This window comes from Glandiceps talaboti, chromosome 15 (genome assembly GCF_964340395.1).
Source record: "Glandiceps talaboti chromosome 15, keGlaTala1.1, whole genome shotgun sequence".
Classification (NCBI taxonomy): domain Eukaryota; kingdom Metazoa; phylum Hemichordata; class Enteropneusta; family Spengelidae; genus Glandiceps; species Glandiceps talaboti.
Window position 1 is genome coordinate 8,955,396 of NC_135563.1, and position 17,739 is coordinate 8,973,134.

A 17,739-nucleotide genomic window follows, 5' to 3' on the forward strand; every position below is an offset into this window, starting at 1 on the left:
ACATCCAAGTATCATAATTACTAATTCAGAGATTTTCCACTGTTCAACTTTTTGACAAGACAAAGTATGAAATTAAAAGAATGATTATGTTGTTCATCATCAGTAAACCAACACCATCTGTTTCCTGTCAAAATTACAACTATCAAATCCTTGTTTTAATACAAAATCTTCTAAGTTTTCAAGTCTTACTTGAAATTAAAATACTCTTCTGCAATAAATGGATTTGGAAACTTACAAAATATTGCTTTTGACAGGTTTTCTTACTTACCTGAGAAAGAATATGATAAGAAACTCTGTCATAAGCCTCAAACATCATTCTGGTTTTGTGTTTCAATTTTGAAATATATCTAACAGATAACAACGAAAGATTAAGTATAGACTTAGGTAGTAACTACAACTTGTAGTGAACTAGAATACCACTCTAAGACGCACAACAGTGGACAAACAAAATTAAAGAGGGGCGCAATCTTAACGGGGACAGGACAATTGTTTAGAAAAGTCAAGTTGATAAGATACTATCGACTAAAAAACACACACAGAAAGTACTCATTGTACGCATTGCAACCACCATGCTTTGTTTAGAAGTAAAGTTCACTGCTGAATTTGGGACTGAAGATTGAATATCTCTCGATGTTCTGACTCTACAAAAGTTGCACCTACCTTGCAGTACTGGTTACCCATATGTTCTTGTTTTTGAGTTGGTGGAAATTTGAAGGGGCCCTCAGTTATAGGACTTGTAGCTTTGGACGAAGGATGCGAGCGTGACCTGTCCAGTGACCTGCCGACTGAAATTGGTGGTATTGGAAAATACAGTAGATACGGTAATTAAAATGTCCCTCTATTCATATCAAAAAATCATACACAGACATATTAATAATTTTTTTATAATTCACATCTAGGAGTCATAATAAGTACACAGATACCATTATTTGCAGTGTAGAAATTTCAGATTACATGACCTGATGGAAGATACAATGTACTATCTCGGACTCATTTTAAAATTAGGAAAGGCATACCTGAAGAAATCGTAACTGTAAAAAAAGAATTCTAAACAATAATATTTGACAGGAGGTGCTGCAAAATACAGAATGTTTTCTGTGGATGCATATGTTCTGAATGTTCTGAGACTAACAAATGGTCAATTGTTAGCAAAACACAGTCTGAAAACCTACAACATACAGAAACAGCTGTAGCATGAGTTTATAGTGAAGGATTGCCCAGTTCTACTGCTGTCAAGAGAAGTCAGCCCTCTGTTTCTATTTATTATCTGTTGTGTTTGCCAAAAAAACAGACATAAACACAAGTCACATGATCAGATTCCTAAACGAAGAACATGGTCGAGGGATTTGATGACCTGATGTGAAAAAAAGATCTGGTTAAAAAAAAAACATCTTTGGATGACGAGACAACATGACAGTTATAATGCATGAATGTACATGTTATACATTGTTTCTATATGCTATGTTAAAAAAAGTAAAGTCAAGCAAAAGTGAAAGTGACAAATATAACACATGTAAATTTCACTGATTGATCATCGAAAAGTCTTGAAAGAATTAAACATCAAACCTTTCTGGCGAGGGCTTTGGAGTGGATATTCCGTTCCTGGACTTTCCGGTGTTTTCCTTCCATAGCTACCAGGACTGGTACAGGAATCCTTGGAGGCATGTTTGTATTGTACGTGTTCCATACTGGTGCTATGTCTCAGTTGACTGTGGTCCATCAGGGCATTTTGCTGCTCCTGTTCCATGCATGGTGGTGGTGTAACATGGCCACTGACGTGAGCTCCGATGTGCTCCAAACTGGTGCTATGCGAGATCTGTCCGTGATCAAAACTAGACCTTCGGGACAAGTGAGGAGAGGGTGCTGGAGAACTGTGCGCTGTATTGTATGGTGAGCTCTGGTTTGTGTTGTACGGAGAGCTCTGAGTGGTGTTGTACGGTGATGCAGCATAAGAACTGGTGGGAGTACTGAAACCTGGAGAGACTGAACTCTGTCTTGAGAAAGTATGATGACCAGGCGTTAAACTGGGGCTGCTTGTGTGGTGATGCTGTGGCTTGTGTTGCTGCTGGGTTGCAGCCGGTTGTATCTGTTGTTGGTGATGCATTTGCTGTCCTTGATATCCTTGAAAACCTTGCGTTACTGTCACTGGCTGCGATTGCAGCGTTAAATACTGGTCTATTGCTTGCCGTAGTTCTATTTGTTGGTATGGTTCATTTGTCAACGACGGGTGTCTAGAATGGGGCCGCGACCCTGCACGAGAAGATGCTGGGGTTGTATGATGTGACGAGGCAGCTGAATGATTGTAGGACGACACCGGTGTCGAAGGAATAGATCCATTGGAGGTCGACTGTTGACCTGGCGTTCCTGTGACCCACTGCGTTGTTGCCATACTATTTTGTTGCACATTGGGTGCTTCAGTGGTTACAAGTGTCACTATTTTACTCTGTTGCATCTGTGAATTCTGTGTTGATATCATGGTAACAGGAATTGTCTGCTGCATCTGTGTCACTAGGGTTACCATTTCATTTTGCTGGGAGGACAGAGAGTCCGATCCACCCAGAAGTTCATCCATCATCTCCATGGAGATGGCTCCGTCGTTCACAGCTGTGAACATCAGAGGTTTGCAGTCTTCATCCTCTTCTTCCATCATATCCTGATTTGAAGAGATATTCAATGATTGAAGCGCTTGGCTTGATAACTGATCATTGCGAAATGATGGGAACAGACTATGTGCGATTTGATGATGACTCACAGGACGTGGTTGCTGCTGCGTTGATGACGGTATACTGGAGGGCGCCAGATTTTGGAAACCAGACTGGTGGTTACTTTCCTGTACTTGAACAAGACCTTGGTAGCGAATCATACCATTCTCCTCACTAACCTGCATTGGCATGTCTCCACCTCCCTACAATTACATAATGATGGCACATACAGAGATATAATCAAGATTCACTTGAATCAATCTAAGACTAACTCCAATTTTAAAAGTAGAAAATTGAGAAAGCGAGTGTGTAGCACGACAATACTGCATTTTGGATTTTCACAAAATTTTGACAATATGTTCAAATCTAACCTGTAATTCTAGAAGTCCTTGTACCGAATCTGAACTGTGCACCAATGGTTGTTGGTCTTCTTGCCTTTGTAACAATGCATCAGGCAAGCCTGCAGAAAAGATGAAACTACCTGTAGAATTGGGAGGGCTTTTACTACTGTTCACTATATCTACATGGGAGAAAAACAAAAACAAAAACAAAAATAAACGGACAAATCATGCAAAGGTTAAAAGCAAATATATACAGGGATTTCACTCACAATCTTTGAAAAAACATAACATTGTTTGTTTTTTTGTTCCCAGGAGGGGAAAGGAGGTGAGGAAAAGGTAGGGAAAGGTAATTATTTCTCTCTCCACAAGTATGTACATATAAAAGTCTATCAAAATGTTCCATTGCAAAAATGGTAAAAACTGAGTTGAAATATTGCTCCAATACAAGTACAGTAAAACGTCGATTATCCGAACGCTTACGGAGACATGCATTTAGTTCGGATATGCGGTCAGTTCGGATATGCGATCTGCATCGAGATGGGATGGGGCGGGGTCAAAAGGTCGCACTCATACAGAATGAACGTACACGTACGCTGCATATCACACTTACACATGTTACATGCACTCTCAGACAAATGAAACGTACCGTACTCCATAGAAACCTTTTTAATGAACTGTACTTATTTAATACTAAAACTAAATAAAGAGTTGAATATGATAGGAAAACGACATTGTGAATTGAATGTGTGTAGAAGAAATAAAAAGACGTATTTACAAGAAAGACGACAACGTGGTGGACAGCTGATAAGAACGCACTGTTGTCATGGTTGCATCTATAAATAGTGTTCACTGACATGTAAATGTAATCAAATTGTATCAATGTGTACAAACGATGTGTCCGCAATTTAGCCACTCAATTAGAAAAAAAAATAAAGTTCAGAAAAATGAAGTCAGGGGTTTCTGTTTCATTGCACGGCTGTCTGCTGCTTTTCTGTGTAAACTACGGAGCAATAACAACTGGGTAGATTCACAATCAGGCTGCGACTCTAGCCATAACAAACACGGAGAAAACATAGCTGCCGCTTCGCCGTGCGATGGTACTGGTTCACACGGGACATCGTTTTCTTTATCTTCAGTTTCACGATCAAGTGAGGATTCCTTCCTAGACATCGCAGATTTATAGGTAGGCCAAAGCTGAAAAAGTTTTACACCTTTAAAAATCTTTATTGGAAAAAGAAACGAAACTCCTTTCACTTCTGACCGACAATCATCTTTTCGGTATCACAGTCAATGGTCTAAGTAGAAATGCCGCAACTACGGTTGCGTTACATCTCATGCCGACAAGTTGTTTGAAAGTCATCACTTTAGTCAGAGTGTGACATGCCATTCTCACCATTTCACAATCATTTCAAATCTTTTATGAATCATACAAAAGACAAAAGACAACGGGCGGTCAATAGGAGAACAACTTTATTGAGATGTTATTGAAGGTGTTTCGTTCCAACACACTCAATGTAGTCGTCTTTTGTTTTACCGTACGTCATTAACATCACGTCATTCTAGTGGTGGACAGTGATTGTTTACAAACAATACACACTGTAGCTCCAAGACAAACCGCGCTCATTACTTTGACATCGGAACAATAGATTTTTTCGGGGGACACGTAGTCAGTTCGGATGACCGATCAATTCTGATATTCGACGTTTGGATAATCGACGTTTTACTGTACTACTGTAAACATGGAATTTTTGCTAAAGTCTTATTTTTGCTTATTTCGCTGGAAAACAAAAAAGCATAAATAAGTAGTGACTAACATGAATGCAATGCAATGTATATCAGTCAGGTAACTAGTAATCATTAGTCTTTGAGAACTAGCTGAAGACTGTAAAATCACAAAATTTTCTAGCAGTGAAAATATCTAGGTTTACAGTATGCGTTCTATACACTGGATGTATTCCTTTCTTTATATCAAATCTACTCTAAAAGTGTGCAACAAAAACGATTACACTTCAACTATGCACAATTCTAAACAAAATTTAAACAAAAAAATTCAACTTGACTTGTGAAGGTTTCTCTGCTGTATACAAAATCTGTAGCATCATGCAAGACTTCAGCAAGAAAGCTTAAGAAGGGGCAGCAGAAAGATATTAAGTAAAACCAAAGAGAAAAAAAATATAAACAGATAAAATAAATCTTACCATTTAAGCCTTGGAAGTCGACAATAAATAATACCATAGTTACAAGGAGACAGGAAAAGGAAGAAAAGAAGACAAAGGTGGCTAATTTATGCACATAGAAAAGACACTTTTCACATTGCAGCTATTGTAAGTACAGACTATAACAAAACTCACAACATAAAAAATACAGCATTTCCGTTTGTCAATTCACAAATGGTAACCACTCTAATAAATTGTTATTACGTTATTTATAACATCTTAGGCAGAATGCACCTCTGGGGTCAATTTCCCTGAAACTGATACGTTCTAAAAATTCTCTCAAAACTTTGCCGTATGAAAACTTGTTTCTGGTATTTTTTAAATAAGGAAAGAAATCTGGAGGTTTACTATCTTGTTTTCAACGAAAAAAAAAAAAAAAAGACTTCATTTTGATCTCCATTTTTCTAACTTATAGAATAGTAATTTTAATAATAATCAGGTTTACTTGTGTACAAACCTAATCTAGTGTCTATATAACGCGTTACGATTACTATGATCATCTCCACTGACGAACTGGGAAAGTTGTTATTCTAGCACAGAAATCTGTGCTACCTCTGCTTGGCAAAGGGTAAATGACGCATATCGGTAGTAATCCATCACAAATTGACAGGCAGTTGTAATTGGTTAGTGCCTTAATTGCTCATTAACTAAATGTCACCTCTCCAGTCCGAAACTAAAATCACGTTGGGACGCGATTACATCATGTTTATATGAATACAGTCGGGGGTAGCACAAATTTCTGTGCTAGTATAATGACTTTGACTATACGTGAGTGGAGATGATGATAGTAATTGTAACGCGTCATATAGGAACTAGACTAGTATAAACCACCCTACTTGTTAAGCTGACTTCGCAAATAATAGTCATTTCATGAACACATAAAAAAAATCTGAATGGTGATTTTTTTTCCTTGAACTTAACCAAGTATTTGTTGGAGTTGTCTTTGACTCGTCACAGCAAAAAATTTACGACCTTCATTTTTGAGGCACACACCACATTTATTGTTTGGGCTAAAATTTAATAGCTCTGTTGTCAAAAGTTTCAATGAAAAGTTGGGTCAAACTTTAAGGTCAACCAGATCAATAAATAGTTACACCAAGCATACACAGAATTCACATCACAGAGATAACCACTTTCACCACACAAAGAAATCATGTTTTCATGTGTGTAATAAAACAAAAGGAATTAATCAACTGCATGTAGACACAATAACCTGTACACTGGCGTCTTGATAAACATAACAACAACAGTCAGAAAAGCCGTACTCGTTGTTAGAAAGATCACAGACCCTACATGAAAGGGATGCATCTCTGCTGGTATTTCTTTCAAACAATGGCAGAGACGCGTCCCTTTTGTGTAGGGTCTATGGAACGAAATAGCAGAAAGTCATATGCAGACATTTATATCATAGTTTGGAAATCACCAATTGAAATAGTAGAGTCTGTAACTAAGGCCTTGGCTCAGAGACTTGTCTTGGTGTTACTATCTCAAGAAGCTCTCTACATCTAGCCCAGAGACTTGTCTTGGTATTACTATCTCAAGAAGCTCTCTAGCCCAGAGACTTGTCTTGGTATTACTATCTCAAGAAGCTCTCCACACCAGAGACTTGTCTTGGTGTTATACTATCTCAAGAAGCTCGCCACACCAGAGACTTGTCTTGGTGTTATACTATCTCAAGAAGCTCTCCACACCAGAGACTTGTCTTGGTGTTACTATCTCAAGAAGCTCTCCACACCAGAGACTTGTCTTGGTGTTACTATCTCAAGAAGCTCTCTAGTCCAGAGACTTGTCTTGGTGTTACTATCTCAAGAAGCTCTGCACACCAGAGACTTGTCTTGGTGTTACTAACTCAAGAAACTCTCCACACCAGAGACTTGTCTTGGTGTTACTATCTCAAGAAGCTCTCAATACCAGAGACTTGTCTTGGTGTTACTATCTCAAGAAGCTCTCTAGCCAAGAGACTTGTCTTGATGTACTAGCTCAAGAAGCTCTCGATTCACACCAGAGACTTGTCGTCATGGCACTATCCTTGTCGTCATAGTACTATCTCAAGAAGCTCTCCAGCCCAGAGACTTGTCTTGGTGTTCCTATCTCAAGAACCTCTCCACACCAAGCTCATACAGATGCATTTAGAGTTGAGTAAGTGGTGACAATTTAAAGTTTACATACCTTGCAAGGATTCCAATGTGTCCATAAAATCATCAAAATCTGGTTGAAGCTGGGAGAGACCTGGTTGTATCACGTCTGCATTTTGTGTTTTCTTGGCTGCAAGGAATAAAACCCAACAATCAATAGTGTCCCTATGAAAGCTGCACTAGCTGCAACTGGAAATGTTTTTGGAAACTTTGATTAGAGAAAATGATTTACTCATAATATTGTACACCTTGAACAGTACTGAATTACCTGTGAGTAAGGAACAATCGCACAATATCACACAAGCTCAAGAAACGAACTTTGTTCGTTTAAAGGGGGGTCGTCTGGTGTCAATGCAATTGCTGAACTTCATTTCTGTACTTCTAATCAAATTTCGACGGAAAACTTTCACCACTTTAATGATAACAGCTTCTGTATTTACTACTGACATGTTAGTAAGTTGATAAAATTCATTTCTAATGTGAGATATGGTGCTGGGTTTCTGGTAAAAATTTGAATGTGTTTACAATCATGCTTTTACAACACATCGATCGTAGTGGTGTGACCGCTACAATTTTCATGATAGTTTACATCATATTTGAACATTAGATGTCACACTTGTGAATGTTCCTTTACGGGAGAGGGTTCGGACCTAAACAAACGATGTTAGTTTGTTGAGTCTGTGTGACAATGTGCGATTGTCCCTAAACGCTACTTGTTTTTTATTTGTCAACACTGATGTGTGTGTACTTGCTTGGCACAGTTAACAAAAGCAAAAATGAATTTATCACTGTCTGGACAATGTCATGACCAGTCTGACCAAATCTATGTCACGGCATCAGAACACGATCAGTAGTGTATCACTATATTGCAGTACTTCATTTATTCAAAGTTGGATTCAAAGCGCTGTAAGGGGGAGGGGGGCAACATATCAAAGCTATGACCAAACAACAGGAAAGTATAATTCCTGTAACATTTTCTGGGGTGTGAAAACTTGACAGTGTCAAATACCTATTTCTCTGGCTTTGGGAAACTCGAACGCTTCCCGGCGTAACGTCGTGAACAATGTGTCTTCAAACTTTCTCTTTGGCAGTGGTATATCATCGGTAGATAGTGTGCTTGCAGGGCATGGTGAAGGTGGAGGGTGGGGGGTTCGATTGTAATCTTCCTCCTCCTCCTCAATCTGTACCATCATAGGGGAGTAATAATTCTCCCCCTGAAAAAAATAAGTAAATACATCATAATAAGTTTTGTCAACCAATATTTGATTTTACTTTTGCGCACTAATATTTAGTTTAAAACAAGTGGAAAAGTTGCAAAATATGTAAATGCTAAAAAAAACTTTGAAAATCATCCAACACTTCAAGTACAGGTTCTTCATTTAGAAGGGCTGAGGTACATTTGTAATATGACAGTCTTTGCCTACAAGACAACGACTCTTCATGGAAAGGAAGGGAGACAGTAACCACATTTTGAGTGTAAGAAATATACTCGCTTTCCTTGGATCATTTGATGACTGTAAAATGGAAAAGTTGCACCAGTAATCTATCCGCGACAACCTTGGATATGGTGTTGCAACTTGAATAGTAGGTAGATATAACATTACCCCATTTCCTACCTACCCAGTTTTTCTTTACCAATTTAAAAACCATAAAATCAATTCAGGAAGCTAGTTATTATTAAAAAAAAATTCACTTTTAAAAAAATCCAATTCTTCGTCAATAATACGAGTCGACTTTGGAAACAATATGGCCGCCAGTATAAGCAGTCTAGTGTTCTTTTTTATATCAAAGTACTGTCATCTATTCATACAAGTATTTCATTACACTTTTCATCAGAAATCCTTCTTACCTTCGCTGCTGCAAACATCCGCCATTTTCTGTAGTCACTGACTGTTGTTTCAAGTTTCTGTTTCCAAAATTTACCTTCGAGAATATCTGGTTGCTATGGTAACAAGAAAAGAAACCTGGTCAGAATAAGTAACAGAATGCCCTCTAGAGGGCGCTCACCATACCAACATTTCATGCGTTTGAAAGGACCATAAGAGACTCTATAGGACAAATCATATGTGTTGACTGCTAGATATAGAAAGGACAACTGGTGTGGCTGTAATGGAATTTAACATGCGTGATTGGTGTGTACATTAGCATTTCAAACCCATCTAAGGATGAGTTGAAAGAGGAAGCAAATCGCAGTATTTATGTCGAAAATTCTTTTCCTGGCCCAATCTATGTCATGACATTAATAATCAATTCTAAAACGCGGAAACTACCCTCTAGATTTCCAGTACATTAAATCTCAGAAACTTGGCTAAAGGAGAGAGTCAGCGAGACAGTTCTTCAATCACACACTACGCGTACATGTACACGTACACCATGTCCAATCGATACAGGAATGCACATACAATTTTATGACGAGGGTCACACTCCGACCATGTACATTTGTACAATGTACTCTCTCACATTTGATAGTTTACAGCCGGGCAGACATTGCAAATAGAGATTAGGAGACACTGCACTCATCACGTATGCACATCACTCTCGGTTCTTATAAAAAATTGCCCCTTGTACATGTATGCTAGGAATGTTGTACAGCTTTCACTTCAGCACACACTACAGCTAAACATACATTCAGTGGATATCAGAGGCTATACTACCGAAGTAAAAAAATTTCTCCCTTGGTTTTTTTTTCTCTACATATGTGGATTCTAACTTCTATATGAACACTTTAATTTCTGAAGAACGACAGGTATTCATTAAAATAAATGCAACAGCATCTTCTTTGTTATGTAAATTAAATTAATTAAATTAATTATTTATTGTTTAAATTACTGTGGTCTTTCTTGGAGTTATCTAGTTCTATCCTTTCATCGAATTTTAAGATCTCTCTGTTTTGAGATGATTTGAGACCCCATTGGCATCCAGGCTATTGTTTGGAGAGGAAGCTAAAAATAGTAATATGTACATCATGTGACCTACATTTGTACATTCTGTACATAGAAAGTCCCCAGCTGGTCAACTTGTGTTGTACTTTTCATAATGGCCAGAGATTTGACTATCGAGCATGATGTACTGGGCGGGGATCTAGTCAACTGGATGTCTGTTGCATGTACATGTACATGTTACCCAGACTTGGCTATAATGCATGACCCCTGGGCATGACATACTTGCTGGGCTCTGGTCAATAGGATTGTCAGCTACACAAAACCCAGAGACTTGGTTTTATGGCATAGCAGACTGTCTTGATATTCTCAAAGACGACATTGTTAAGCCAGATGGCCAAGTCTCAGGACTAGCTTTGTACATGCTAATGAATGATCAAAGGGCAGTCAAGCCAGTGTGTCCCGTCAGACATACATACAAGTCTACGTCTGTGAGCTAGCCTAAGAATGGTCAAAACTGTGTCACATCTTTCAACACAGTCATCTTTTCTACACTCTAATCAAAGTCACCATGAGGTCTAATTTAGTCTGGATGCCAACATGGTATCCAATCACCTCTAACCTATAACCTCTAACCCCTAAAGAGAGATATCTTAAGATTCAATAGCACTAGACTTCTTGTAGGTCTCCTTGTTCTCTCAAGAATTTGTTCACAGATCAATAGCACCACCTTCTATGTTAAAGACCAATGAAGGGAGAATCTTTACCCTGGTGGCTGGATGCCAATGTGAGTTTTTGGTGAGTGGAGGTGTAAATAATGGTAACTGTATAGGACCTAGATTAGATTCCTTCTCACACAGAAGTGGTTTGGTGTATGATTCTAATTTTATCAACAGGGTGCTATGAAACGATAAAAGGCTGGGTACCCTGAGTGTGCCCTCTAATGATACCCGAATTTTGTTGAACATTGTTGGTCAAAATGGGATTTCTTGTGAGACACCACATAGTAAGAGAGAGGTGAAAAGCAAATTTTGTTGCGTCAGTGGTGCGTCAAATTAGCATAGAGGGCACACTACTACCCTTGTTACTTTGTTGAGGAACAACACTATCTCACTGTTGCTAAAGGCCTTGCCTAACTTGCCAGTCAAACATATCGTAAAACCAATACCCTGACTTGCATTTTAATACAACAATGATCAGATGTGCCAATGTAGTATTTCAAACGACAATTCTATTTTCAGTTTTTTATTCCTCAAAATTGTTCCAAAAAAACAAAATGTTACTTTAACATAAATCCCTAAGATAAAACATGACATGCCACGCTGTCAGCCACCATTGGTACACGAGGGTGGAACATAACGATACTCATGCATGAGAGAGGAATGACACCACATATATTAGATATTTACATTCTAATTACTACACAAATGAAAAATTTAGATTTTAATCAAAATTCATAAATTTAGCTTAAATTATTTTATAACATACATGTATATAAATGGCCACTGAACAGTGTGTTCTCTAATGACAGCCAAATTTTGTTGTTGTGAGTCAAAATGAGAAAAACTGGGATTTCTTGTGAGTCGACACATAGTAAGAGATATGGGAACACCAAATTTTGGTGCGTCACTAGAAATTGTGTGCGTCAGTGGCACGTCAAATTGGCTTAGAGGGCACAGTGGTCACCACATAGTAAGAGATAGGGGAACACCAAATTTTGGTGTCACTAGAAATTGTGTGTCGTCAGTGGCACATTAAATTGGCTTAGAGGGCACACTGGTCACCACATAGTAAGAGATATGGGAACACCAAATTTTGGTGCGTAACTAGAAATTGTGTGCGTCAGTGGCACATCAAATTGGCTTAGAGGGTACAGTGCAACTGTGACAACATTCAGGCGGGCATTACACCTCTCTGAAGGCAAATATTGATATGGTTGAGCTGGAAAGAGCACTACATCTTTATTTAGTTTCGGAAAGTCTGCAAGATGTCAAAACAGCAGACACAGAGACAGGTCTTGCATTACATTTACACATAGGTGAAAGGTTAAATCTGCTGCTAACTTGTTTTTCGAAATGATTTGGTTGCCGTGACTACCAAATCTATATTTTTGACAGCTACATGTATAAATGTGTATAAACACTTCCTTTTGTTGCAATTTTCGATAAACATGTTTGTTTTTTCAATATTATTTTTTATAATCAAGTAAAATACCAGATATTTTCAACATGATCAGATAAATGGGTATTATATAACAGAAATTATTTTTCATTGGCACCGAATCTAAAACATACATGTACTGCAGTTCAACATACAGTTAAATCTCACTGTCTTTTCTCATTCTCGAGAGGTAATCAAAATTAAGGTCTCGGCTACCCACTCTCACAGCCCACGAGATTCTACCCAAATAACTCAGTTCTCATTGTCCCATTCAAAGCCAATACTAATCATTAATTAACGGAGTGGGGAGGATAATTAACAGTTAAAGTTCTTGCCATCAAAGGTGGTAGATTTCACCAATTTCGTTTTAAAAATTGACTGAAGTACAAACTGTACATGTACATGTTTGATTTACTTGATGAGGCCTACACAAGTTATCTGGAGCGGAATAACTCCTGTGTTCATTGACAGCTGTGTCACGTTTCTGACGTCAGCAATATCTTGTGGTTGTGTAACACTATATAATGTCGTTTGTTGTGAAGTTTTCCTATATATATATACAGCTAGAAAGATCACAGTCACACACACACACACACACACACACACACACACACACACCCACTGTTTTGTATCATTATAATGCCTTATTTGACAGTCCATACGGGTACTGCCCACATCATGACATTTATTCGTGTTTGTACTTCAACCTGCATCTTTAGTACAGCAAACAGTAAAATGACTTCCCTCCATTAATTAGTTTCAATTTGTGACTGTAAAGTAAGCCTTTGTGGGTTTTTTTTAAGATTAACAATGAATCATTTTAAAATGCAGAATAGAATAATGTCTACCAGCTGTAATTGCATAACGTCAACAATACTAGTTGTGCCAAAGTACATGTATTAGTCTAGAGGCTATTCATGACTTTGAAGCGTTCGTCGTTGAAAAAGGATTCAAATTCACTGGTAGTCTCTAGACTACATTTACATACACTTGTATGCACATCTGCATTTTGTCATTGTCAAATGTATCAGAATACTCATGTACGCAGACAAGAAGGATTGTAGAAACAGTGAGTTACTTTAAAATACAGTACTAATAAATCATATTGAAACACACTCTCGCAAACGTACAAACAAATATATGCACATGCATACACGAACATTATGTACATGTATGTATGTATGCAAACAAGCTTGCCTACACTCACATGGGCGCACATGCAAGCATACACCCATAAACACACATACATATACACAATGTAATCACATACAAAAACACAAACACACATTGTGTTTATGTACATGTATGTATGTATGTATGTATGTATGTATGTATGTATGTATGTATGTATGTACATGTATGTATGTATGTATGTATGTATGTATGTATGTATGTATGTATGTATGTATGTATGTATGTATGTACATGTATGTATGTATGTATGTAGGGATGTATGTATGTATGTATGTATGTATGTATGTATGTATGTATGTATGTATATGTATGTATGTATGTATGTATGTATGTATGTATGTATGTATGTATGTATGTATGTATGTATGTATGTACATGTATTTAGAAGCCTCTTGAAAGGCAATCTATGTACATATCACTACGATGACCTTTGAACCACATCACTGTGATCACATCATTTCTAATGTTATCAGTATCACCTGATTTTAATTAAAACATTTCACAGAAAACATGTAATTGAAAACTCTTGCTCTTTTCGATCTAAAACCAATTATAAAATTAATTAGCTACAAGGATTGGACCACAACAGCTGCTTAGCAGTAATACTGTATTCTTTATTCTTAAAATAGACAAAACAAATTGATATAGCAGTGAGATTTCATTACTACGATAACAATATTGTAATCTGAAAAATTCTAATCACTGGATCTTCACATAGTTCACATCATTTAATTACCTTAGTTACTTGTATGTACATATGTGATGTCAAGACACATCTAAATCAACAAGCTAACAGGTAAGGTGTTATCTGTTGACTTTGAAAACCAAAAATTCTAGATGACCATATTTGGACTGGAAAAGGTTTCCAGACATGAACATAGCTTGTCTTGTTAGCATTTTGTTATTTGTCTACTTCAGAATTCAGTTGTTTTTTCTCCCTGAACAAAGCAACAAGAGTGCCATGCCCTGGAACACCCACAAAGATACAAAGTTCGCACTCCTACATGTAACTACTGGCAATTCATTGAATGTAACAATGCCACCAAAAACAGCAACCAGACCTTCGATTATCTGCTCTTGGTCTACAAGTGGCAACTACGTGTACAATGTGTACAATTAAAAGGAACATGGTGTTTCTGGTCTCAAAGGCCCTCTTTGTCTTATGTTTTTTCTGCAGGCTAAAGCTAAATATTTGAGGGAAGAAAAGTGCAGTGCCTTTTTATAGTCTAGAGGATATCCGTGGCTTTGAATGTAACTTCTGAGATTCATAGCCGCGTATAGCAACCTAGACTATAAGCCTCTTTTCAAATCTGTCCATTCTACTACAGCGCATTTTGTTGTTGAACTTTAGAAAACTGATCATAGTCCATTTAATAAAGTTTGTGAAATCTACAGAAAACATGGAATGATTTAAATATGTTTACTTGTTGTTCTAGATGTGCAACTCATCATATACAAAATGTAGTAACTAGACTAAAAAATACATGGACCCCCCCCCCCCCCCCCCCACTAGTCTAGTGGCTATCCGTGACTTCGAATTTCCTCAGATTGATCTTGAGATGTGAAGGCATGGATAGCATCTATACTGCAATGTACCCTAACTGTAGGACTTCACCCTCCTAAATTCACACCACTGATAGCCAGAATACAAAGTGCTTTACTTTGTACTACTAGTGTTTGATGACTAAATCATAGCTTTTGATTGTGAAAAACAAGTGATTTCAACATAAATATTCAGTTTAAGTTTGACATTAAAAGTGACAATATGAAATTTACAACCAAAAATGCCAGCTTTGTCAGTTGCATGAGGAAATCAGCCTTCAAAAATCTTTTAAATTAACTGATATCTCAAATGATTTGAAGTGACACAGCTTGTTACGTAACTCTGTATCATAAAATAAACACAACCATGGGTATTATGTACAGTATAGGTGTGTACGTACATCAAAACAAATACACCATCTACATCTATGCTAATAGTAATATCAACTCTGAGGAGACATCACCGTTTTACTTTTGGTGATAAAACTTCACGTCCATGAAAATCACAGATTACAAAGATTTAAAAACTTACCCATGATGGTCGTGTTGAGTGTTCAGCTGTTAATGGCTCAACAAAGGTACCAATTATGGGATCTTTCTGCTTGATATCTGTAAGACAACCATTAAGGATACAAATACTTCATTAGATCACTGCTGTGTACATACATATACACATAGTTAACAACGTATATGTTGTACGTTGCTATGGTTTTACGTTGCTATGGTATTAATTTATATATATGTATACATGATGTTAAAACTGTGCATACAATGTATGTCAGGACACTGTATACTTCCAGGTACAAATGAATTCAACTGGGTAGTACTGTACTACTGAAGTAAAGGGGGGGGGGGGGGGGGGGGAAGGGAGCGCACAGGTCCAGGCATCAATATTATAGCCTTGTTTTGGGTTATACAATATATTGTGTGTGTGTGTGTGTGTGTGTGTGTGTGTGTGTGTGTGTGTGTGTGTGTGTTTTCAAGGACAATTATTGGCAATATGTACATGTACAAATGTAGCTGGGAACTTAAATTATTTTTTTGCCCCTTTGATGCATATGTTTTGCAATACTTCTGGATTCCTCCATCAATCACTTGACTCTTTTCCACACACCAGTTGTATGGTCACCTTACAAATGTACATACTACATTAAATCAGGGACGAATTGTTTCTGTAACAGTTTTTACCCCATGGCCATACACAGCATAATGTTTTAATTCTTCATTTTACCATAAATTTATAGTAGATCATATATTATGTCACTGCTTTTAATTCATGTCTGACCTTTGTATTTTATTGTAGCTTATGTTCGTACCTGTTTTACATGTATGTGGATTTTCTTTTTATTTGTCTTTTATCTGCGAAACTACACAATTTCCATCGTAAACTTTTGCTTTTATTTATGTGGCAATAAATTATTGGTGTTATTATTATTTACATACCAGTAAAAATGCACATTTTAGTTTTTTTTGTGCAATATGAGTTTCAGGTCTGTTACTTGATAAAAACAAACCTATACTTAAGAGTACAAGACTACTAGATACATATTCAGAAATCCATGTCATGTTTTAGACAATAAATGACTGACTTCCGATTTCCTAGAGTTCGCCAACTTTAGCACTAAATACTGATTTATATGGTTGTTGCTGTCTCAAGGTAAGGACGAGTTATCGATTGTACTATATAATCATTATGTGCTCTAACTTCTAAATCTACATTTAGATATTAGCCTAGGCTTTGGAATGTGTAAACATGTACAAATGCACTTCTGAGAAATTAACAAACTCTATATCATGTACATGATGAAGACATCGAAGCATACATATATATCTGTGAAATTAGCGAGTTTTTTTTTTAAACTTAAATTTAGAAAATGCACCAAACATATCCATGTCCATGAAATTAATACTACATGTATGTTTGTGACAAACAGTATGCTACACACGCTGTAATCGCAGGCCGTTGTCATGACACTCAGTTAAAGGACCGCCAAACCTACTGTTCCCTACAGACTACATTGTACCTAAACTGTGGTTTGGCAAATAAAAGATTTGGGTCATGGAGGTTAATTATTCTGTATTATTATGGGGAACACAATAGTTAACAATTGGACACCACAGGTCACAGTTAATAGTGGGTGACAAAGTGTCAACTATATCTCTCTATATCTCTCACCTGGAGGAATGTACTCTGATTGTTTGTTTGTTTGTGTTCACAAGTCTTAAAATGAAGATATGGCAATTACAGCCGCCGCTGTTTTTTTTTTTCTGTTCACTTATAATACTGTTTAGTTAAACTTTTCTTCATGACTTCACAATGTTCAATTTTTTTGTGCTTCAAAATAAATGATTTTTTAAAGGAAAAGTCCAGTCAGACTTATTTCTGCCTTCAGCACACTTGTATTGATAACTGCTATCAACTTAAAGGAAAAATCCAGTCAGACTTATTTCTATCTTTAGTACACTTGTATTGATTACTGCTATCAAATTAAAGGAAAAGTCCAGTCAGACTTATTTCTATCTTTAGTACACTTGTATTGATTACTGCTAATGTGCTATCAAATTAAAGG

At 37.1% G+C, this 17,739-nt stretch overlaps 1 protein-coding gene across 2 annotated transcripts in view; it reads right to left on the reverse strand.

The window, feature by feature from the left end:
- Positions 1-17,739, reverse strand: part of LOC144446962 (uncharacterized) — a 48,698-nt gene that overhangs the window by 9,139 nt on the left and 21,820 nt on the right. The window contains exons 3-9 of one of the 2 annotated variants that reach the window (XM_078136826.1): positions 15,702-15,778; positions 9,244-9,336; positions 8,404-8,608; positions 7,429-7,524; positions 3,074-3,162; positions 1,567-2,905; positions 661-785 (exon numbers count right to left, since the gene is read on the reverse strand). In XM_078136826.1, coding sequence (XP_077992952.1) covers positions 661-785; positions 1,567-2,905; positions 3,074-3,162; positions 7,429-7,524; positions 8,404-8,608; positions 9,244-9,336; positions 15,702-15,778 — 2,024 coding nt within the window. Of the gene's footprint in view, positions 1-660; positions 786-1,566; positions 2,906-3,073; positions 3,223-7,428; positions 7,525-8,403; positions 8,609-9,243; positions 9,337-15,701; positions 15,779-17,739 lie in introns of both variants that reach the window. The other variant, XM_078136825.1, reaches the window with a different exon arrangement.